The following is a 25,215-nucleotide window of genomic DNA, read 5'->3' as shown; positions in this document are numbered from 1 at the left end:
TTGTTTTACCTGAAACACAAGTCCTTTGCTGTATGAAGAATCCAAAACTGGCTGAAGAGAAAAACGACTAAGTCGTGTGTAATAGGTTCCATACTCTGCAACTTCTGAGAGCAGGTTGTGCATTGTCTCTGGTGAAGTTCCAGATACATATACCCCCTCCTTTATCACAAATGTCTGTGCAGCCTAAAAGAAAATAGGGTGAAAAAAAGGCAGATTTAAGTATTTCATAGCTGTATTCTGACTTAAAATAGCAAACATTTACACACAAAAATGACAGCAGACAAATTTTCAGTTTAGACAATGTGGTGACTGAGACTATATAGCTAGGACAGTGAGATAAACATTTAACTGTAGCAAAATTTCACGAGTTTGAATGGTATCTTCAAATATACAGAATATGGCTCATTATCTAATTCCTTAAAGAAAATCCAATTTACAAAACTATTTACACACCTATTTTCAAGTATTCATAACCTATTTTCACTTATAGGACTACAAATACTCTTAGCCTACTGCAATAACATAATTACTGCAATATATAAATACTGCTTTATTGCCATTAGGCAACATTCAACCTTTTAACATTATCCACAACTGCAATATCTCAACAGAAGTACATGTATTAAAGAGGAAACCTCTTTGAAGAAAAACCAAGAAGATTCAACTAAGAAGCACAGATAAAAATCATCCATACCTGATTGAGTGAAAATGTAGTGGATACCACACCAATGAGGACATTCAAGACATCTTTAACCAGTTCAGGTTCTTTCATCAGCACAAGCTGAGGAAGCTGAAGTACAGTATTACTGAACAGTTGTAATTCCCCTTCTCGAAGTTTGTAAAATTTGTCAAAAGCTTCTCTCCCTGCTTCAGTAAGATACGGTTCCTCTTTTTTACCAGGTGGGCTGTGTCAGAGTAAACAACATTACAAGGTGATCATACGAAAGAAATATATCTCATACAGAAAAATAAAGCATTTCAGAATTTTACACGGAATTCCTCACACAAAACTTACTTGTAATATAGTACATTTTTAAGGGAACATACATTCAGTACGTGAAACCGTAGCTCAAACTCAGTACAGTGAAGAAATAGGTAGATAATTTGAACATCAGTTCAGAGATAGAATCCTTGACAGAGAACTACCAGCTGTTGTCATGGCCTTCCCTGATGCAGTTTTCACATTAGGAAAATGAGGTCAATATATACCAGATTTCCATGGTTCATTTAATACTAATATTCAAATAAATTAAAGAGAAATATGCTCAAAATGCTAGAATGAACTTTTATTACTACATTTTAGTTCTTCCTAGCAAAGATTACTCTCCCCTCCAAAACAATTTCTCTTTCCAATTCTTCCAAAAATTCTGAATTCTGGTAGCAGGTATTACACAAAAGCTGTCAGGCATATGGTCTATATTTGAATCTAAGACCCTTATAAGTCTAAATGGTAGCAAGAAAAACTGTCTTGTATTAGGAACAAAAATAAAGTGGGCTTTGAAAAATCAGATCAGGGCACTTAAGTTTCTGAGCTTCTCAGGCTCAGACTGTATAACACTACAACTGCACACCACTGGTAACTACTTAAAACTACAGAAAACATAGAGAGTAAAGTTTCTCCAAGAATCAGGCACACCACTGTCCATCAGGAATGTAAGGAGGATACCTGCCATATATGTCTTTTTTTTTCCCTTCCATTTTTGGGGAAGCCAGGAAGACTTAACAGGACTGTATAGAGCCTTCTCTCAGGAGATGCATCTTCTACTCAGCAGCCAAAAGAACTACAAGTCTACCTAGACCTTTGAGAAATCTGTTGCAATAATTTGTTTTGGTTACAGGCAGGGAAAAGGAATACAATACTGTATAATACTGGAAGATATGGGTTTAATTTTTCTGCTGCTCTACAATCACCACTTTCTCTTTTTAAACTGAAAATGTGGAATCATTTTAGACTGCGACAAATTGCATAGCACATAAGAAGTTAGAATAGTTAGAAAAATGCTGCATTTCACATAAACAGCAAGTGTTTTCATAATCCCTTCATTTTTTTTGACAAAGTTGATTTTCTCTTCCTATAAAACTGCTACACTCTAAGAATTATTTTGTTGAAACTTCACCACTTTTATTCCTTTATCTCTATTAATGCAGTATATTGAATTTTGCAAATTAAATACACATTTCTCTATTTATACTGAGGTCATTTGGAACTAAGATGCCATACACCTTCACAAATTTGCATACAATGCATAGTAAGTTTACCAGTCAGATCAGACACATACTATCCAATTCTTTCCCAACATCTTCGTTTGCTGGGTCCATATGTAAGCACTGCATCCCACAAGTCTATGTCTGGAGTCATGCTCGGCTCTGACTGAGAATCAGGAGTCAGATTGGATGCTGACTGAAATCCCTCATCTTCTGACTGATCTATACTTTGGGGAACCTGTCAGAGAGAGTTCAAATGTTAGACATGAAAATACTTTACTGAAGCTAATAAAAAAGATGTTCTGCTATCATACATGACTGAGTGACTCTATGTGACCCAACCTGTCTTACCTACCCTCTCTTTATATCAATTTTAAGTTTTCACTGTAAGCACTCTTTTCATTTGGTGAGTCTCTACAGGTATTAATGCCTACACATAAAATGCCAATCACCATCAAATTAATATATTGTGCTTGTTCGTGTTAAACTTGAAACTTCCTCCTTCAGTAATCATACAGTTCTACAAAATGAGAATCTAAAGTATGGATATTCAACAATATGTAACATTAATAAAATCATACTGCTCTGCCTTTTGTTTGAGGCAAATGACCCAGACTCTAACTCTTCCAATTTGCAAACATTTTGTTAACTATGACTAACATAGTTTCTTCCCTTTTTCATATGCAGAACATCTATAGGTGTCCAAACAGTGTACATACAAGAGGAGTCATATGTACAGAATTGTCCTCAATTTTAGTAAAAGACAATCACACCCACATAAAAAGCATCATGTTCCTCAAGAAATTGCAAATTTTCCCATCTGATAGAAAGAGCACAGCACTAGCTCAAAAATGTTCTGCCTCCCCCAGGTTACAATTTGCCTCCATATGTGCACACTGAATGAAACAGGAGTTTTCTATTTAACATGTCTGTCTTCAAGTTTCAATTAAGACCCTGAATTAAGGGAATTGCTAGATCTATCCATATGTTAGGTAGAAGGAATAAGATGAGGATCAAAAGGTAGGTTATAGAAAAGCCTATCTACACATAGTAAAAATGGAAGGAAAGAAAAACCTGAAACTTTATCCAGTACTTCTATGAAAATAAAACAGCAAAAATATTTAGAATGGACAGCAAAAAGGGAAAAAAAGATACAGGAGAAACTATACACACTGAAAAGGTGAAAGGACAATAGGAACTAGGACATTCAATGAAAAAAAAAATAACAAAAAAAATCTTTTAAGCTAAAACAAGCCAAGATAAAAATACAGCAAGTTAGGTAATGTAAGCTGAACAGCAAAGCACGTACATTCAGACAGGAACGCTGATGCAATCAGTCTGAGCACTAACAAGTAAGTAACACTGCAGAGGAGTTCAACAGACAAAGCAGGCAAAAATGCAAGCAAAAGACTGCTAGGGTGGGGAAGGCACAGATACAGCTGATGGCTTAAATTAGTAAAGCCTGTGGCCACATGATGGGTTTTGACATAGCTACAGGACAAGACCAAGGTTTTTGTTATCATACATCTCTGTATCCAACAAGCTTATCTGCTTCTCTGCAAAAGAAAGAATCCCTGCTCCATCTTAAATTCCAGTGTTATATGCTTTTATCACAAATTAAACCACTACCTACATTTTAACGCATAGTTTCAAAGTGGCACAATGAAAGCATGCAATACACTCAGAAGTCTAAAACAAATTACTGTACTTTAATTGCAAGTCCAGACAAATCTGCATTGTCAGGCACTGGTGGTAAATCCAGCTTGATGTCCATATCATAGGTATGGCTGTGGACAAGGGCACCGAACAGTGAGACGCGCGTCTCTTTCTCAAACTTGTCCCCAGCAGGGCAGCTCTGTGAGAACAGCCCTATGGCAGGGAGTCCAGTGCCAGGGGCCGACTCCATTATCTGAAGTGTCTTTTGAATTGTGTCATTGAACTGACATTCTTCATTTGTTATCAGAGACTGTATGTCAGCTTCAAACACACTCACATCATAATAGTCATAACCCTGGTATTTGACATTTCTCCCAACATATTTGTTGTTCATAAAATAGTCCTTTTTTTGTGGTACAAGCTGGGGAGGGCCTGTTCCAGCAAGCTGTACTAAGAGATCCAAGACAGAATTCACTTCAGCAAATGGTAAGCATTCAGCTGTTTCCAGTTCGTCCACAAGATTCTCCAGTCTATCTGCTTGAGCACCTAGGCCACCAACTCTCAAGTTGAAAGACAGCATCAAAATTTTGTTTTTCACTGGAAGTCTGGAAATGTTTGATTGCAGCTTACGAGCCTCATCTTGAAAAAGGTTTATGAAAAGGGCATTATAAGCAACCCTTTTCAGATTTTGCTTAGCCCTTCTTTTGCTGATCTTCTGCCTGCCCAAGTGAACCTTCCATGGCAAACCTGTCAAGTGTGCTTCACACAAATCATTGAACAACTGTGTAATGCTCGCCATTTCAAATCAAATTGTCAGGTTTCAGCAGTTACAGTCAGGGTCTCTGATTTCATGCGAGGATCTGAAAAATATCAGGAAAAGGAAGAAACTCATAATGTGTATGACAAATTGACAAATATGTTTTAACTTAAACTGAGATAGGCCAAAATGAGTGAACTGATCCAGCAGATATTTAGGACACGAGCTATAAAAACCACATTGTAATTTTGATCCACAAGTGAAGTGATGGTGGAGGAAGTTTAATTCCAAATGCCTGATTTTGCTGGGTGGACTGAAATAGAAGAGAGAAGGTTGTCCTGATGTAATACAGGATTCCTGTGGGAACACCTCTCCCTTTTCCCAGGAGACATCCCCCCGGCAGCGGCCTCAGCGGCAGCCGCGGAACCGCACAGGGAGGGTGCTGACGGTGCGGGGCAGCGCGGGGCCGGCCGGAGGGCACTCGCCATCCCTGGGGCATCCGGAGCACCCACCGAGGAGACGCGGCGACGTCCTGGAGGAGCCGCCGGTGGCCGGGGCTCATCCTGAGCATCCTGCTGGGCCTGAGCACGGCGCGACAGCCCCTTCCCGCCGCCGGCCATCAGCACTGCCCGCGGGGCTGTCCCCCCAGCCCAGCCCAGCCGAGCCCTTCCCGCCCCGGTGCTCCCCGCCCGGGCCGTACCTGCGGCGCTCCCGGGGCAGCGGCGGGAGCGGGATGGTGACACCGCCTCCTTCCCCAGCGCCGGCGCCGCCACGTCACCCGAGCGCGACGGAGCCGCCCCGCGCCCGGCGGGAAGGGCCGAGGGGGCCGCGGCTCGGGGGGAGCCCCCAGTGCTGGGGAGGGGGCGGCGCCGCCCCTCCGGCCTCGGCACTGCAGAGCGGCGTCAGCGCCCAAGCAGAAATCGCCGAATGAGCAGGTCACGATTTTTAAACCATTCCTGCGATACTCACAACGTGGTCGGCTGACCAAAAAAAAAAAATAATCAGCAAACTGCTGCCAGAAAGCAACGAACCGCCCCCGTCCCGAGCGTCAGAAGGTAACTGCAGCCTTCTGGCGGTATTTGCCAACAAACTGTAGCACGAGTACGCTTTTTCTTCCCTCCCTCTTAATTCGCGTTTATTAAAGGTCTTAGAAAAATACATATCAAAATACAGCATATAATTCAAACACTAGAAATTCAGTTGAACAAAGTCAGGGAAAGGGGATTTTTAAGAAACTTCTCAGAAAGTTCGTTTTCCTTTGGGAAAAAAAGGCAGGCGTTCAGGGGAGAGAGTAGGAGAGAGAAGAATGAACCAACAAATCTGTAAGGAAAAGTTCTGAAGGTGAAGTTTGGCCTTTGCCCAATTTCCAGCTTAAAAGTAAATACTTTTTTGGAGTTCAAAGTTTAAAGAAATTCTGAACTGAAACAGAACATTTCATGTCCTTCAGCTCTCATTTGTGAAAATGTTTCACATGGCTTTTCTTTCGAAAAAGATTTAAATTTCAAAATGTTCAAGGATGGGTATCATTTCCCATCCAGCAATATCTGAAAACCAGAACAAATGAGAAGGGAAGCACTGGGAACAATTAAAAAAAAAAGAGAACTGCAAAACCAGATTTAGTTATTTAAATTATATAAAGTTGAGCTCAGTAGCAGTACCAGTATAAACGTAATTTGAAGTGTTTGAAATCAAAAGGTCACATTGAAGTCACAATCACAGAAAAGTGCTCTTGGAAATGATCCCTAAATCATATCTGGAATGCCACAAAACAAGGCATACTATAGCTATTGCCTTGGGATGTTAGTTTAATTTTGAGAATTTACATGGTGTACCCTTAGGCCACTACCAAATCTCTAGGGACTTGGGCTTTTTACTTATTATGTAGACAATTTACTTTTGAAAGGAGGGCAGAGTGAAGTCCTCATATTTTCCTTTTCTTCTGCTTTGTAAAATGATTCTGAAGTCAATTTCTTGAAATCTCATCCTTCACTGAAAAGAATAGCATTAAGAAAACCAGTTATTAATCAAGCTCATACTGCAATTCCTGACCCCATAAGAACATTTTTATTGGAACCAGACCCCTGCTCTTGGCCACTTCTGAAAGAAAGAAGGGCATTTTCTTTTAGAGAGATATGACCATCTTTATAATTCTTTTTCCTGTTGAAAAATAGAAGTCATTCAGCAGAGAAACATTACTAGACAAGTATGCTTGAAAACACACATCCCTGCTTAGCCTGATTCCTGTACAAACACAGTTCCTGATCCTCAGCTCTTTGTGACTGCACTTGCAGCATGACTAATCTCTATTCAGTTATGTGAAGTTATTTGTGAACAAATTAAATGTATAAAAATATCACCTGATTTGGTGATATTCAGAGAACACGTTAGCAATCAGATCCAGTGCACAGTCAGTTATCCATTCTTTAAGCACATAATATTTTAGTACTTTCATTCCAAAATTCTGGAGGAACAGTATTCAAAGTCTGAATCGTACTGTTGTTATGCTATGAAATTGGGTGCTTTCTGGCTCAAGTGGCAGAATTAGAAGCATTCAGAGTTTCAACATTTTCACATTAGATCAGTCTGGTCCCACTGACTTTAATATCCCACTGACTTACAGGACCCAGCTGTATTTAATAAAATTTTCAGAAACCTGTATATATTAATAAAAGCTAAAGATAAAACCAGACAACTTACCTGAACACTGAAGCATTTTCCATTCCTGCTGAAACTGGTCTCTTAATGTTTTTATTTTATTTACTTTTTCTTGGGTAGGAGGTACATAAACTCCAAAGTGAGGTGGAGAAGCACCCACTAATGCTTTGGCTACACTCTGCATTAAATTTATCTCTGTGTCCTAATTAAGAAGAAAAAAAATACTCCTGTGAACCAAGCTCTCTTTGTTTCAGTGATACATGAAATATTTTAAAACAAACTTTTATAATTAAACTGCTAGTATTAGTAAGAATGAGCAACTTTCCATTTTCAAATAAAAGTGTGTCAAAATGGAGTTTTTTCTGAAAAAGTTAAAACTTGTTTCTTTCAAATAGAGAAAGAATTGCAGTTTTCCTTTTATGATTGTAAAGAAATAATGCTAGGTTAGGGACAGAAAATGTTATGAGGGAAGGGGAGCATGGAGCTTGTTTACTTTATGAATCATTGACTTTCTATAAGTGGAAAACAGTGATATATTTTGCTTCATCAATAAGTGACTTTTGGACTTCTCACAGTCTAAATCAATATCGTTTGCTTGCAGAAATTGTATTTTGAAATGCTGATAGTAAATGAAGATTATATTTGGAAGACTGTAACCCTATTTTATTTTTTAAGAAATAGAATATTTTTTCAGTTATTCTAAAAAGCCAAGCATATGCATTACAAAATCCCCCCACATTACATAATCCCGTTATGGAGCTACCTGTAGAATAACAATGTAAAAGTAGCAAATTTTTTTTTCAATACGTATACCTAGCTTCCTTTTAATGTCTGAGTTTACACTTCAGAATATCAATAATTCTCTCATTTCATACTCCTAATTAGTAATGTGTAAATACACTATTTATGTATACTTATCAACATACGAATTATTTTAGCTTAGATAATTTATGTATCAGCATTGTAAATTAAAACAAATAATTTATTCTGTAGTTTTCTCAAATGTTATGTCAAAATCCACTTAACCGGCAGTTTAATTAATTGCATGGCTTTAATGGCTGCTTTCAATCACATTTGATGGAAAGAGGCCAGATGATTTAACAGACAGTAAGTGCCTCTTTTCAGGAGACAACTCTGAGCTGGAAATCCCAGATGGATGGAAGTTGTGACAAATTGTCAGAACATCTACGGTCTACAGACAGAACTATGGGCTTGCATTCATGCCCCAGCCTCTCCATCATGCAGGCTGCCTAAAGCTCAGTATGCATCTGTGTCTTGCCTTGCTCTCAGGACTTGGGGGCAGTTTGCACTCTGAACTCTGGGGCATCAGAGACAGGATAGACACAGCCAGTATTTTCTCCTGGCCAGCTCGAAGCAGTTTACACCAGGCATGCTGCTGCTGGATTTGAGTTCGGTGCCAGGCACTTTGAAGTACTACAGCTCAGCACCACTTCTTACCTTGATCACAGCAAAAATTCGAGACTCAGCTAATCCTTGTAGTAAAGCAAAAAGCAGAGAAATCTCACTTATTTCAAGGTTCCTGTTTGGTCCAACAGCTATTACTGTTAAGTTTGGTTGATAACTATATGCTACAGGAAGAATGAATCCAAGTACTGCAGAAAAGAAGTCATTTCCTTCAGCACCCTTTAACACAAAAACAAGAAACTGTTTAGCACAAATGTAAAGCCTCAAATTCTCAGATATAAAACAAAACAAAAAGGTGAATCTCAGAAAGCTTTTGATTGACCTAGGAAACAGGATACTGATCTGTTTTTTCCAGCAGTTTTTATATTAAGCATGCAGATTATTAATTTTTTCCTTAGTGCCTTCACACTGTAACTCTGCCTTGCTGAAGATGAACTGCAGTAACTATGGAAGGGTTCCTCAAACCTACGGATTCTAATGTTCTCTAAAGTTCAGTGAGGGAGCAGTACCCTGGCAAGGGCCAGAAAAGGAAAAATTTTCAGTGGTCCAATCTGGAGCGAGGGGTGTAATTCTCAGTGTCATTTTAAGAATTTGTAAATATAATCTATTATTTCTGTTTAAAAAGTTTTTCCTCTGGAAATGTTTCCAGAAAGTGAATCTTACCTCTTTCCAGTTTAGAGAAATATAGTGTTTGGAACTGGTCTTTTCAGACTGTTCTTTCTCACAGATATGTATGATAAGCACTTTTCTGTAAATAAAAACCACACCTCAGTATTTAACCAACATCTCCCAATGCGGTAAAAATATATTTTCTTTCATCATTCTTTAAATACTAATTCATAACACAAGAGGAAACAACTATTTTCATTACTGCATGCCAAAATATAAGCAACAATTAACACTGAAATCCTTTTTATGGTATTTTTAAAAAGAGGATTAAAGAGTATGGGCAAATCACTTTTAAGAAAAAGAGGAAGTGGAAAAAAATTATATATAAGAAAAGATGACTTTCAACAAGGAACTCTGCATCAGCAGTATATGCCTCCTTCAGTTATAGGGGGGATACACCCTATATAATTAATAATTGCCTTCTTTTTTACTTTGTATTATTTTCAATAACAATTTAAATTTCATTTAATTTGGGATTATAATTTAAACCTACCACTAAACACATAAAATGACATTTAGAAATAGCAATTTGTCTTTGGAGATGTATTTGGGGAAGTTCTTTATTTTGCCTCAAGCTAAACTTAATGAATGTCAAGTCATGACTGATTCCTTAGTGCAGAATTCATCACACATACAGACACTTCTGAACATTCATAAGGCCTTTGGGATCTGACTGCCTGAAGTTAAGAGCAACCTCACCCATCTTCTGTGTTCGGTATGATCTGCATGTCTCCAACAAATATATAAAGCACTCTGTAGAATACGAGAATAAACATACATTTACATCTACAAGTAATTTTTTTTCATTAGTGCAATTTTTATAAAGAGTTTGCATGTATGTATTGATGCATAAAAAAGAATGTATATTGTTTCTGAATTTGGTCCACTAAAAGTATGAAGAAAACACATTTAGGACAGTTCAAGGGAACCCCATTTCTCCCTTGGAAAAACACAACCAAGAAAACATCCTCAGGCCAAAACCAATTGAAATCTGACAAAGAAGGAGAGGGAGAGAGGGAACGGGGAGAGGGCGTGTGGGATTAAGGGAGGGGGGAAGGGAGAGTGGTGAGGAAGGGAGGGAGGGATGGAGGGAGTGTGGGATTAAGGGAGAGAGGGAGGGAGAGGGAGGAGAGGAAGGGTGGGATTAAGGGATTAAAAGAAGGAGAGAGGGTGGATGAAAGGAAAGGGGAGAGGGAACGGGGAGGGAGAGGGGGAGGGAAGGTAGGATTAAGGGAAGGAGGGAGGGAAGGTGGGATTAAGGGAGGGAGGGAAGGGGGAGGAATCAGGGAGGGAGGGGGGAAGGAGGGATGGGGAGAGGAAGGGAGGGGGCAGAGAAGGAGGGAGGGACAGGAGAGGGGGTAGAGAAGGAGGGAGGCAGGGACGGGGGAGGGGGGGAGGGAGGCAAAAGGTTTTTGCTGGCATATATGGTATTATCTGGACTACACCTTGAAAATGCAATGCAAATGGACATGCTATTTGTTTTTAAATCAAGGTTTTGCAGGCATTTTGCCATATTTCACACACTTGGTATCATATTTTAACATTTTGTCAAAGGGCTGCAAACACAAAGATACAAATTCACCTTTGAAATCCAAAACGAACAGAATGTCTTAGTGCAACAGCAGCAGAAACAGCAGGAGTGGGTGACGCTGCAATTCCATTACGTACCTCCAAAACACATTTTTCATTCAGAAGCAGTTAATGTTGCACAAGAACATGTCATTTTAAGTGTAACAACTGTTTTTTTACTTGTTTATATGTATCAAGGGATGTTAATGATCTATCATAGAAGGGTTAAGGAAATGTTATTAATTCATTTTCTAGAGAAAGGCCATAGTTGATTATTATGCAACAAGCTGTACTGTTACTTCAAAAGTATGGTGCTATGATGAAAGGGAACTGTAAAAATAGCTTTTGCAGAGGAAGGCCATCTTTACTGGCTCTTTAGATAGTCTGCAGATTGGATACACTCAGTGTGCCTGTCGGCAAACTGCAGTGGAAAAATACACCCTGTGAAAAGGAGGTTGTCCCTGAATTCTAATTCTGACTCTTTCTTTAACCTGAACAAGCTATTCCTCTCTGGAAAACATAATTGCAGAATTACTCAGTCAACCCTTAAGTGTTCATTTGTGTTATGTAGTGCTTTGAACTCTACATGAAAGCTAAGCAAAAAAAACATGTTTCCCTTCCTCATTCCTCCTCTTTGTATTTGTCAGCACAAAAAGTTGAACTTCCAGCTGCAACTCATTAAAGTTCTATTCTTTCTGCCAGTTACCATTTTCAAAAATCTATTTATAGGCTCTCCTGGAGCTATGTGCGGTCTGTAATGCCAGAAATTTGACGTTACAGATCTACATATGTGACTTCCAACAGCAAGAAGATGGCTCAGAAGAAAGAAGCCATTCTGGCAGTTACTCTTCCTTGCAGGCCTAGTACTTTAAAGAAAGCTTTTCGGTCAAAGGGAGAAAGTGTTTTATTATGATGTAATATTTTTAACTTGTTTGCAGTTTTTCTTTTTTGCTTCTCCAAGTTTTTATACATGAATACAAATTTGCACCCTCTAAGCTTGCCTTCTCTTCATTCCTGACCTTGCAAGAAGCAAAATGCTGAACTGGAATTACTCTGTTCAGAATCAAAGCATACAGTAGAGCTGTTGAAACCACCGCTAAATGGTGGGGGTGTGTGTGTGTGCACATGTAAATCAAGATTTACTGTGTGTAAACTGTTGTCCAATGCTGCACATAGCATGGCATCTTGTAAGGAAAGGTAATGCCAAAGTAAACTCTCTCCTAAAGATAGAAGGCAAAACTCTGCATGCTGAGACAGGAAAAGTTTTGACATTTCTTCCGATTTCTTGTTGCTGCTTACTGGTGGTTGATACACCAACTTCTGCTCCCCTCAACTGGAAGAGTAAATGCCTGGCTAACCTGTAGGTCTGAGAGCAATGAGAAGGTTCTTAGTGACTCATGTGCTGTGACTACCTGCAAAAAGTCTGGACAATGACTTGTCCAAAGATCATTAGAAAGATGTATTGTGATTAACAACTATCCCTAAATACTTGTTTTCTCATCTTGCATGATTACTCTCATAGTTAAGCACATTCCAGCTGAGATCAGTGGACTTGTGAGATACATAGCAACCAATATCTGGACAACAATATAGTAGAAGCAAAAATCAGAGGAATCCAACTCCACCCCTAACCCCAAGATCAAGGCAATGTATTATTACCTCCTTCTCAAGTATTTTATCTAGGATGGCCAACATACTGCCAAGAGAGAGCAAAGTTTGGTCATCTTTCACAAGGTCCGCGTAAAAGCCACTGTAAAATAAATTATATGGAGAAAAACTAGATTAGAGGCAATAATGTCTTCAAAGAGGACACTGATAAAGTACTTTGCCATTAGTATTAATGGCATACATTTTGTATAGGTGCTACACATTGGTTCTCAGAAACCTAGCTCTAGCAGGAAGATGACAACACTGTTGGCCTGACAGTCTTGAGCTCTCTAAACCTGTCTCCATTCTGCACTGGAAAGAAAACAAAAATGTCTGAAGATAGTCTAATTTTGATAGAATTCTGTTTCCTCTAAGACAAGACAAAAAGTTGAGTTTCTCAAAACAGAGCGGTTTGATTTTTTTCCAGATAAAAATGAATACAGAGCTTTAAGGCACCTTCCTAGCAGAATCTCTCTTTCTAAATGAATACATTTGCATTAGCTGTCCTATCTCTCTTGAAAGAGTTTTAGAGAAAAGTATTCTGATTAGTCCAAGGATTTCAAGGCTATGAGTGACAAACAACACAAATGCCTTAATTTTTCAAAGGAAGAATTTCTGGCCATAATTGAGGAGACTAAGGCCAAAAAGATGACCATGTCAGACACAGAGCTAGATGACACTCTGTACAGAGACCTCTCAACATCTTAATTATATTGAAAATTACATAAATAGGACCAACCTGACAAGAGCTTTTATTTCAGTTTTGTCCATTTCCTTCACCAAATGAACAGCTACAGGAAGAAAATGTGCTAAACCTGTAGAATCAGTTGTTGCTGTTTTGATGGGAGGCACTGGAACTAGAATATTTTTCATGTGCAATTCTAAAAACCTTTCTACTTTGACAGTTTCATTGCTGTTAGTTATCTTAGAGTCATGTTCTGTGGAGGGATTTGAATTAGCCTTCTTTAGTAGATGCGATTTGGTGCTCAAATTTTGCAAAAATGATGTGTCTAGAGAAAAAGAAAGAGAGGTTTCACAGGTATTAATTCCTAAGCAATGTGGTAATTTTGTATATGCTTGTATACAAAATAGAGTACAATTGCATTCATAGTATGCATATTTACTTCCATGCACTAGCTACAATGTTTCCTGCCACAGATGTTATTTTTTCAGTGCTACTATATTTGTTTTAATATAGTGAAAGGTGATAAACAATAATAATCTTATGTCCATATTTTTGACACATGAAACAAACAAAGAGGTAGTTTCTGACATGATGTCTGCTGGCTTCAGAAGTTCTCTTCAGACCAGCTGAAGACAGGGCCCTGAATGAAGCCTCACACTGCTTTGTCAGTCACTTGATGAATAACTGCTTGTTCAATTAGTTTAATCCATGGGTATTAATTTTAATAATTTTGAATTTCTGTATGAATCCATTTATCAATCATATTTGCTTGAGGAAAGAGAAATTACCTTCATACTTCAACCATTTCCAGTAGGGCTTATGTGCTGCTCTCACATTCTGAATAGATTCAACAGCACTACAAAAGAAACCGGATTAACAGAATCAGGAATAATGAAAACAGAGGAAACATAACTTACCTCAACAAAAAAGCAAAACCAAAATATCCAACTGAAAATGAACAAGCTCTGGTCTCTCTTCCAAGAACGCAGAACAGAAAAATAAAGAGAATGAAAATCAGTGGGCAGATAGCTTGGAAAGATTAGATTTAAGAGTCAAAAAAGAAAAGAGAAGAACACGTGCAGCATGTACGCACATTTACACACAATGAGTGAAATCCCAACCCTGCTGCTGGAACAAGCACACCTGTCTGAGTTCTCCTGTCTGTCCACGCCTGCCAGAGATTTTATCTACACAACATAAAGATTTAATTAGATTCACTCAAATGCGAGACAATCTGTTCAGAAACCAAGTAAATCACATTCCCTGCTATTCTTTGTGCTGAAATCTTCTTTTTATTACCACTGGTATTTGCAGCACTATGGTCAAATGGTCCTATTATGTTAGCTACCATACATAATTCCACTCATTAAATCCAGAAGAAATTCTGTGTACTTAGAGATTATTTTTAAGGTATTCAGGAGCTGGACTGATATACTGGATAAATATGTAACCAACTCTTTATTACCTAGGATGATAGCAACTTGAGATACCACAGTTGCTGGAGAAGAAATAGAGGACACACAGGGGCTATGGGATGTGCTGAGAGCAAAAAAAACCAGTTTTGCTCTGTGAGTTAACCGAACACTACTCGGCCCACAGCCCATGTGTATCTGCACTGCTTCCCTGGCTGATCTGAGTTCCGAGTTTTAACTAACACAGCCAACTGGTAGGTGCTGCCACCCAAGTGCATGAGGAGCATTACTGCTGGAAAAAGCCCAGGGCAGCTACTGAAGTGGGAGAGAGACTAAGGACAGAACATGGAGACATGGAGGAGGTAGTACAGACTGGTAGAGAGAAAGACACTTTCGTGATGTGGGACTGATTCAGGCCCAAGGTTCAGAATGCTTTACTAGGTCAGATTAACACAGTCTTAGTGTCTCCAAAAAGAAGTTAGACTTGAAATTTAATTATCTTGGTACAGCTCTACACCATCAAGTGCTTTTGCACCCAAAGCCTCAATGCTCCAAATTCTAGAAACACAAGGATTCATCAAGTCTGGCTCTGCAAAGCATCAGCTCTCACTGATGAGAGAAAGGTTAGCTCCAGCTTTTCCTGTACTACAGCAATTGAAGTGGCCCTGGGGTCTGAAGAACCAATCCTTGCCATTGCATACTTTCCTACATAGTGGCTGTCACTAATTGGCATTGTCTTAATTACAATAGGATTGTCTTAGCCTTCAATGAGATGGATTTCTATAGGATAACAAGGCCCAAGGATAAAATGGTTTATGGTTTTATGATGTAAGATATCACAACTTCAAATAACTTCAGAAAGAAAAGTATACAAAACTGTACCTTGGATGGGTTGTTCTAGAATTCTTTATATGCTTACCTTAGACAAGGTGCCATTTCTCCAGTTATTTGAGGTACAGGATCTCCAAGCAAAGTTTTTACAGTCATGCAGACTGATTCAGCCAATGATTTCAAGTGGTATCCACCCTAAAAAAAAAAAATAAAATTGTGTCAACTAAGGGACAAGTACTTTTAACATCTCTCTGAATATCATAACAGAAAATAAATTATACTTTTGAAATATATCTGTATTTACAGAAACGAAAGATAATATGAAAGTACATCTAAGTCAATGACTTTCAATATGAAAACAGTAAGTTAGTGGCTACCTGCTGTACTTCACTGGCATCTCATGATTCAACTCACTTCATCATGGTTCAAATAACTTCAGAAATTACTCATGACTTTGACATGAAAACCCTGGGAACGTATGCCTTCTCCACTCCCATTCGCAACATGCCATCTTCAACAATTCTTGTGGAAGATTCCTTAGAAGGCAAATGCTATCACTGTCCTCTGAAATGTCTGCATAAAAGAAATCTCATACAGCCTGACACTTTTGAGATGTGGTTGCCTAATGGTTTGGCAGAATTTAGAGAACAAAATAGATTTAGACTGCTAGGTGGTATGCAGGAAGCAATCTATTACCTATGGAGCAGTCACATCATCTGTAGTAGGAGTGGATGCTTATTTGCACTTCAGCTAGTAGACAAAAATATCTATAATAACCAGCTGGAAAGGATGGTGGAAGAAAGGTCATGCAAAACAGAGGTCAAGTGAATCAACAAATTTGCAGTTCACTCTTGGGAGACCTGGTTGGCAGCAATATTTCCACACACTTATTTACCTGAAAAACCACCATTTTTCTAATGTGCAGCAGAAATAGGGAGTTCAAATCTAGATTTCAAAAGGAGAAAACATTTTTAATTGTTTAAAAAAAGAATAAAGAAGAGGTCTTCAAAAGCTTGCATAGAGGCTTTTCATCAAAAAAGAGAATTTTGTAAATGCTCCATTATTAAGTAAGAATATATTTAGGTTAAACTCTCCTGGAATAAGACATATTTTTTAAATCATTTGTAATGCAGTCTATTCACTAAATACATTTTAACGAGTTTGGGACTCTCCACAGCAGTAGACTAGTAACTGTTGACAAAAACTGAACAGATTTGAGAAGGATATTTTTTTGAATGATAAGCATATGGCTCCTCTGTTTCAAAAGTTCAAGATGTAAGAGCACTGCCAAATCTTAGCCATTTTTGCATTCCTGATACTCAAAACAAAGACTAAAAACATAAAAAAGGAATTATTTCATTATGAAATTTTGCTTCTTAGCTTCTAGTTTGCTCTAAATGGCTCTTATACAAAGAGCTTTCCCATGGGAGTACATTTTAAAAGTCTTTACCTCTAGGATGACACACAGCTTTCCATTAGCTAATTGCATCAGGAAATGGGTAAGGTGGGCAAAAACCTCAGGAGTGGCATTCATCTGACCCTAAATCAAAGAAAAATTTTTAAGAAGTGAAACCTTGAATCAAAAACATTGGTATGAAACCCATATAAATATAAATATATATATATACACACACACATACAAACACTTGTATATATACATACACATATCTATAGGATAATCTGTCTTTACATTTTTGTAGTGTTTCATACATGCAAACATGTATTTTTAGCTTGATCAAACAGAATTTCACTTATCAATCACAGGAGATTAAACAGGTAGGAATATTTTCTGAACAGATTTGTGACTGACAACACAAAAACCGTAAGTTACTTACTTCGGGGTCTCCAATTCCAGAATCATATCCAGAGGAGACAATAACCAGTTCAGGATCAAACTGTTATAGAACAGAGACAGTTGTAGCACATTCTTATGTCCTATTTTCAATTTTGTACCGATTTCAACTGTACCATGATCAACTGTTATTTCAGTTACAATATGAACACAAATAAAGGTTCTCCTTGAATAAATTACCCTTTTACACTATTTTAATCCCTGCCAGAGAACTTGCAGATCATTATATTGAATATTTAAAAGCTAAAATTCCATAACACTATTCAGTTCACCAGGACATCATACCAGCAGAAATAATGTGTTAACTCTGCTACTGGCAGTTACTGCTTTCTATAAAATATTCAACAGTACCTGCTTAAGAAGCACTTAGGAAGCAGTCTTAGGCAGAAAAAAATTACCTCAAAAGCCACTGGAAGCAATACATGGAAAAATGCAGCAAGATAATCTGAATTTCCCATCCCAACCTGAAAAATATGAGAAACACTGCTTATATTTTCCTGTTGGAATGACAAATTTTCTAAGGTTCTTCAAGACTTTAGGGAAAGATAGTAAAAGCTAAAGATTAAGGAATATTACTAAGTCCTGTAAAATAAACTCCATTTATGTCAAGTACATAAATATCCACCATTCTTAATCTTAAGAATGAGCTTCAGTTCTCTGCTAAACAAGAATGGATGTAACCATCTCCTGAAACACTTTCCAATTTGATGGCTAAGCAAGATATTCAAGTAAAAATGGATGTGTAAGTTTTTCTCTCCATTCTATTTTTTTAAATGTTATCACATTCTCAGCAACGTTTTTCAGCAGACATTCCACTGACAGGAAGGACATACACTCAGCTAAGACATCTACCAAGCAAGTGAAGCAGTGCACTCTCTCAGAAAGTGTTACATAAAGAACAAAAGACAAAGCTATTACACTTGCTTTGTTGTGCTGTAAACAATATTTACCTTATTCCAAGGCAAATTTATGTTAAAACCTTTTCCTTTTCCCAGACCCACAGCATCATAATCAGATTCTTTGAGTGATGGCCAGAATTCCTGATGTTCATAACGATGCCAGGAAAAGTACAAAACACTGAAAATAAAAAAAAAATTAAGTCCAATTTGACAGAAAGATTCTGAAAATGAATTTATATCCTGAACCTGGTGACCGTATTGCCTGAAAGCAAGAAAATAAAATTGTCCTTTCTCCTTAAAGGACTTGGACTGTGAAAATCTGTACAGTAAGTCCTATGCCAAAATTAACTTAAAAAGTAACCTGCTAAAAATGTCTTATATGCATGCACTTCATACAGATCAAAGACAAGGAATTTTCAAGGAATTTTCAGAACAGCACACTTGTTTCTAGAACCTACTTACGTGGATTTTCCAAAAATAATATAAAGCCCACATATTTTATCCAACTACTACTTGAAGACTTTATCTGAGAGATTCCTGAATACAGAGAGTACTCATGTATTACTTGAGTACTGGCAAATCAAGGTAATCATATTGCTCGTTCTATGTTTGTTATTCTTTAAAAAAAATGTAAATCTGTTCTACTGGATTTTAAATTTTTCCCTCTATTTTATAACAAGTAAAAAAAAGAGTGACTAAAATAGCAAAGCAAATGTTTTGCAAGATTTTAGTTTTAGAAGTTTTAAAAAAATCTTATTCGCTACAGACGCAAAACAATCTTTAAACAGCTAACATTAAAAAAAATGAAATATACAGATTTTCAAACCTTGGATCCTCTTCAAATATATACTGAGTTCCTTGCCCATGATGCACATCCCAGTCAACAATTAGGATTCTGTATAGAAAACAAAAGAAAACATTCAGTGGAAGAACCACAGCATCTTAATCTACAAAAGGTACAAATGAAAAATGTTTTTCCGAACCAAAAGGAACACTCTAGACAATAATCTAAACAATGTCAAACTGCTACTTGCATATGAAAGGCTTCTCTAGAGTCAACCATGCACTTACCTCTGTAGACCATATTTCAGTTTTGCATATTCTGCTGCAATAGCAACATTGTTGAACAAACAGAACCCATTAGCTGCATTTCTCTGGCTGTGGTGACCTGGAGGTCTGAACCAAAGTTTTATAAAGTTAATAACAACGAAAGAAACTCTGCCAAGAAGTGAAAACTTTCTCACACATTTTCCTACCTTACTAATGCCATTCCATTGCGCCCTTTTCCTGACATCACAGAGTCCACCAGCTGCAAAGTTGCTCCTACTGCTAGTCTGGCACAGCGGTAAGTGTTCTGAAAAAGAGAAACTCATAGTTGTCATCGATTACTCATCAACTTAAACTAATCACACATCACATGCTTTAGCATCCCAGCAGTGAATTGTCTTGACATAATTCTACCCAACCGAAACTGTATGAAGACAGTTGAAACAGGACTTTACAACACAGGTTCCAATGTGCTTTCCATTAGGATTACCTGTGATCACCATAACCTTTATAAGGATGTTCTCTGTGGAGCAGTTAAGAAACATGAGATGGACATATTGAGCAGACTAATATGGTATCTTTGAAAATAAGAAACGAAATTACACAGAAACAAAACACAGAAGACTTCATCTTCCTTACTTGGCACAACATTTAAGAGCAATTGTTACCAAAATGTGATTAACAGGTCACTAATTGTCTACAGTGACATTAAGTGACAAAAATAGAGCTAAAATTTGAGTAGTGCACTATACTTGCATGATACAATTACAGAATAGATGACAGGTCACTTAACCAATTTAAATTACAGCATTATACTAAACTTGAAACATATAACAATAACATCATAAATAAATGTGAGACTAAATAGCAAAAATTGTATTGCCAATTTTCCCCTACTTGACATCTTAGTGTCACTCAGATGCGATAACACAAATACTTGTAACTCCCAAGAGAGTTCCTAAGAGAGGAAGCAGTTTAATTTACAGACCGGATGAAAGAAAAAAGCATCATAATTTTCAGAGACTCTTTTCAGCTCCTCCTCATTCATTGTCTGAGTGCTTTTTGCCACTTCCAAGTGCTCTGAACTGCAGAGGAGAGAGAGATTAACACAACACTTAACTATGCAACTAGAATTTTTTTTTCAATGTAGAATGCAACAAGAAGTAACAGAATATATGTTATAATGGGCTTTCTGTGGGGCTTCAGGAGTCCAACAGGTACTCTGGAATGCTAGATGTAGGATATAGTGAAAAAAATAAGGAGCTCTATAACAGCAAGGGTTCTTGAATGTCTTAGAAGTACAACATTTTTCTCTCTTTTTCAGTGGTAAGAGTAATTAGTCTTGCTTTCAAAAAAAAAAGACTCTTTGTTCATCACGCAGCAATCTATTTTGTAATCCATGCTACATATATACACCACCTCAACAAGAACTAAACTTTGATTTTGACAGTCATCAGAGTGTGAATTACAACTCTGAGAATATGCATCTAGTTCTGTCTTGTTCTGTGAAAAACAAACTTTTGAGTGAATCCCTTATTAGGTGTCTACTAACTCCCTCTTTTCACTGATTCAAGAGTGCAGTAAGTACTAAGGCACTAGCATCAATGTTCCCCCAATTCTCTGTCACTGATCTCCTGCCTTTCTGTAGTAAGCTGGAAATGGAGGCTGATGGCATCCCATCTGTGACCTAATCCATATATGCATTCCTCTAGGTGGATAACACCAAAGTAGCCAGAATTTCACAAAAAAATGAGACATACTAATGCAGCCTAATGGAAATAAACAGTTGCTTCAAAACGAAGGTATTAACAGGAATAAAACCATATGAACATGAACAACTACCTAATTACTAGTTTAACTTCAGCAGCAACCTCATAACTAACTGTGAGCACAAATAAAATATTTCTAGAAGAGTTATAAATTTGTTTCAATCTAAAAGTGTTTTGAAGAGGAAAGAGCTGTATTATCTCTACCTTACCTATGTAAACCAAGACAGTGAAGTGATTTGCTGCAGTCATCTAGTAGGAGCAAATCAATTGAAAATAGTGATCAAGCCTCTTCCATACCCAATCAGCAATGTATTTACCATGAAAATAAATTATATTGGTATACAGCACTAACTGCAGTCTAAGAAGCATGTTTTTTAGAAGAAATACTGTTTTGGAACCTGAAAATTCAAGAATGACTTAGGATCAAGCTATGGTCCTGTTCATAGGTGTCAGGGCCCTGAGTGCATCCCTTCCCTCCTGGGGTTTGGCTGCTGTGTCCAGAACAAGCAAAGACAGTACAGCTGGTCACCTTGAGAGAGAGCACTAGAAGGAATGTCAGCAGAGGCACCCTCCAAACAGCTCTGCTAAGAAGCCTCAGCAGATGCTGCTCCTCCTTCCCTTGGCTCTTGTTTCCAAGATAAGGCTCTTTCTCTTGGCTACACTGCAGCTGTGTTGTGTAGCAAAGTCTGTGTTTGGCCACGCAGCCCATTAATCTGGGCCTGGACCCTGACCTGTGCACTGACTCTCCAGCTTGACTTCAAACCTGCCGTGTCACTATGGCCTCGCTGGGCAGACTAAACTCATGGCTGAATCCAGGTACCATTGCTGGACCTGTGCTGGGTATTGTGGGATTGTGGCCTTGTCCACAAAGCTATTGCCTCTGCCTGCTCTGTCATCACTCTCTGCTCCAGATCCCTTGCCTTTTGGAAAAGGCTGCCCTTGCCACTCCCTGACAAGGGCAAATGAGCACACAAGCAACATGCAGAATCATCTGCAGCTGGCGGCAGAACCATCACACCAAGGTGACAAGTGCCAGAGCAGATTTCATTGCCATGACTGCCCAGAACAGGCTGGCTGCTGTTCCTCCGACATCCACCTCTCCATAGAATTAGCTGCAAAGTATTTCTGTTTGGTCCATTTTATCTCAAAGATGCTTAAGAAAGAAGAGGTTATTATCTTTCTAAAGAAATACCCATTTTCCTACACTTTTCAAGGTCTTGTCCCAGTTTTTTTTAGAAGTTTACTTTTATTCCTATGTATAAATGAGCATTCGTTGCCTAAGATCCCAAAGAGTGAGAATGGGCGTTTAGTGGGATAGCAGATCCATAATTCAGCACTTACACCATACTCAACATTATTCAACTAATTTTCAGTGTGACACATTTTCCATTGAAATCAATGGAAGTCACTGAATTTTGGAGCAGCCCTTTTCAAATGGATCAAAATATGACCTGGATGTACAAGTTCTGCTGTTTCACTGAGTTAATCTGAATGGTAATGAAAGTTAAGTTTCAGACCTGTGAACCAGCAGGATCTCCTCCTCGCTTCCTTCTCTGGCAGGCACATGGACACATCTTTCTACAAGGTGGTAACATTTAAGCTGCTCGTAGGAGGATGAAAGTCTTTCTGGCACTTCAATATCACAAACAGGACTGAAAATAAGCAATAATCATATTACTATAATATCATACAAATACACTTCATAAAGCCTCATTTTCAACTCCCCATCCTCAAAGATGGACATGTGAGAGTAAAAGAAAAATAAAATCTTCGAACACTTTTTGTTTTGGAACCAAGTTAGAAATTTATTCTAAAATATGTAAGAAAAAAAATAGTTCTTTAAAAAAAGCCAACCTATATAATGGCATCTTTTTATTGTTTCCTCTCCCACTGCTGAAAGTTGCAATGCTTAACTACAGACATGAGAATGCTGAAATTAAAAGCTGTAGATTAAAGTGAAGGTGAACAGAGGAGAAGCAGGTTTGGAAGAGAAGAAAACAACGGATTGTTACCCTGAGCACTGCAAAGGAACCGGTCTAATTTACATAAATTTAAGTAAGTGGCATATACTAATTTCTAACTGAATTTAATTCATTAATTTCAGCTGAGTGAGTGTACCTACATACTTTTTCCACGATCAATAATACTTTAGCTTTATAAACAATTTAATTAGCTTAAAATACTTAATTTAGGGGCCTACTCAGATGCCTCATGCTAATGCTTCTTATTAAGGCCTCTCAGACTGGAGGCTACAGCTTTTCAAATCCAGCTTCAGATTATCATTACATTATCTAGATACAAATTGCAAGTAAAATAAATTTTCTTCTCCAAAAGGAGAATACCTATCACTAGGTATTCCCCATTACGTTTACAAAAAATGCATTTACTTGGTACTTTTCTCACAAGTCCTAGTAAGAATCTATTCGTAAAAAGAACAGCGTTGACTTACTCACTCCAAAGTAGTTTGTGAGTGGTCATCTCCTCATCATAAATCAGCACTGTTCCTGAAGCCATTGCTACAGACTGAGCAAAACAAAAATTCCAAGACACATATTTCAGCCCAGAAGTAAACTTAATCTTGAAACAGTTAGTATTATATTAGTTAGTGAGAATGTAAGTACAGAGCATATCTGCTTGCATGACAATTTTGCACTTTAGACTTTGCACTTACAGAACGAAATCAAAGAAAACCATTTAGGACTCAGATTTTGACACAACTGAGGAGCAAGGCAGCAGTGCGAAGCTGATGGCATCGACCTGAAAATTGGATGCAGGCAGGCAGGATTCACCATTAGCCGAGCGCTCAAGCACTCGGCGCTGGCACTCCCGGTGCGGGTGAAGGGAGTACAGGCCACCTCCCCAAGCCCCCCTTATCCACTCAGAGCCTCACAAGTCAGGTGGGGCTCTGAACACAGGCCTCCTCCCCCCATCGCACACCGACTTACCTGTCTCGGCTGGGGCGAAGCCAAACAGCTGCGTGTGAAAGCTTGCGTTACAAAGCCACAGAGTACCAACAACAGACCTCGTACACCACGGACAGAACAACTACACGGATCTGCCCCGTTTAAAACCCAAGCGAGGCACTAAAGAGAGATGAAGAGGCCGACCAGCGGACAGCGGGTGCGAGGGCAGTGCCGGCAGCGGGGCCGCCGCACCCGAGCCCCGGAGCCGCCGGAGGCCGCGGTTCCCTGGGCCACGGGCCCGCTCCGCTGCTCGCCTCCCGCTGCCGGGAAGCCTTTGGCAGCCCCGCGGCCGACCTGTGGCTTCCAAAAGCGAGAGGGCAGCGCGTCCCAAGCACGCGGCCGCAGCTCGGAGCGCCTGTGGGAGCCCCCACCCCGCGGCCGCCCCGGGTGTGCCGGGAGCGCACTTTAAATCCCGGTGTGGGATTTCCGCCGGCGCCGCTGCGCGCGTCACTCCTGCACAGCGGGACGGGGGCGTGGCGCGGCCGGAGGTCCCTGCGGGGTCGGGCGGGTCGTGGCCGGGGGAGTCCGAGCGCTCTAAGGGGTTTAGTGCGGAACTGACCCAAGAGCTAAACATCCCACAGCCCCTGGCTGTGTAGTATCTCCTGACGTAGGGAGAAATAAAGTAAGAACCTGAACGAAAGGGATTTACTGCTCCATTTCAGCAGAGTGACGGGAACGTGGTCAGCCCGAGCTCCGCCTCCCGCACGCCTGGGCCCGGGCCCATCCGAGCCGGCACGGGTGTGTAGGGCAACGAGAGCCTCCTGTAAACACTGACCGCCTTCTTCCTCAGTTTCTACTGGTTTCCCAGTTCATGGTAGAAAGTGATGGAAGAGGTGTCGTCAGACCTGATAACCTGGTACAAACCTGAACTTCTAGGGAACACATTGGGAACCCAGATCGTTACAGGTGCGACTTCTAGGAATTTATTGCCTGTAAACTTTCTCTGTATGTGTTTCAAGAAAATATGGCCATAATAGATGCTGTATTACCGAAATAGTTTCTAATTTATGTATTATCAATTACGTGTTATTGTGTTTATTATACACATCTATAAAACTAAGCAAAATTCTGTCCATCTTCGTGTAGCTTCTAATGTTAGGGTATTGGACTATAATCATGTGGCTGCTGCAGTATTTCACTTTTACTTTTTTTTTTTTTTTTTTTATTTTTTTCT

At 39.0% G+C, this 25,215-nt stretch overlaps 1 protein-coding gene across 1 annotated transcript in view; it reads right to left on the bottom strand.

The window, feature by feature from the left end:
* TUBGCP6 (tubulin gamma complex associated protein 6) overlaps positions 1 to 24,221 on the bottom strand; it is a 42,650-nt gene extending 18,429 nt beyond the window's left edge. The window contains 24 exon segments of the mRNA XM_017818179.1: positions 10 to 183; positions 695 to 905; positions 2,280 to 2,443; positions 3,914 to 4,721; positions 7,312 to 7,475; positions 8,732 to 8,917; positions 9,362 to 9,446; positions 10,067 to 10,120; positions 10,950 to 11,035; positions 12,596 to 12,686; positions 13,323 to 13,593; positions 14,057 to 14,124; positions 15,600 to 15,706; positions 16,962 to 17,051; positions 17,347 to 17,406; positions 17,762 to 17,827; positions 18,314 to 18,440; positions 19,089 to 19,157; positions 19,334 to 19,438; positions 19,519 to 19,616; positions 20,298 to 20,394; positions 22,596 to 22,730; positions 23,528 to 23,601; positions 24,024 to 24,221. Of these exon segments, the coding sequence (XP_017673668.1) occupies positions 10 to 183; positions 695 to 905; positions 2,280 to 2,443; positions 3,914 to 4,721; positions 7,312 to 7,475; positions 8,732 to 8,917; positions 9,362 to 9,446; positions 10,067 to 10,120; positions 10,950 to 11,035; positions 12,596 to 12,686; positions 13,323 to 13,593; positions 14,057 to 14,124; positions 15,600 to 15,706; positions 16,962 to 17,051; positions 17,347 to 17,406; positions 17,762 to 17,827; positions 18,314 to 18,440; positions 19,089 to 19,157; positions 19,334 to 19,438; positions 19,519 to 19,616; positions 20,298 to 20,394; positions 22,596 to 22,730; positions 23,528 to 23,592 (3,381 nt within the window). The 5' untranslated portion in view covers positions 23,593 to 23,601; positions 24,024 to 24,221.
* Positions 24,222 to 25,215: the final 994 nt, after the last annotated feature.

The sequence above is a fragment of the Lepidothrix coronata genome, unplaced genomic scaffold (assembly GCF_001604755.1).
Source record: "Lepidothrix coronata isolate B3197 unplaced genomic scaffold, Lepidothrix_coronata-1.0 Scaffold66, whole genome shotgun sequence".
Lineage (NCBI taxonomy): Eukaryota > Metazoa > Chordata > Aves > Passeriformes > Pipridae > Lepidothrix > Lepidothrix coronata.
Note: the sequence above shows the minus strand (reverse complement) of the source record. Positions and strands in the feature narration are given on the sequence as shown.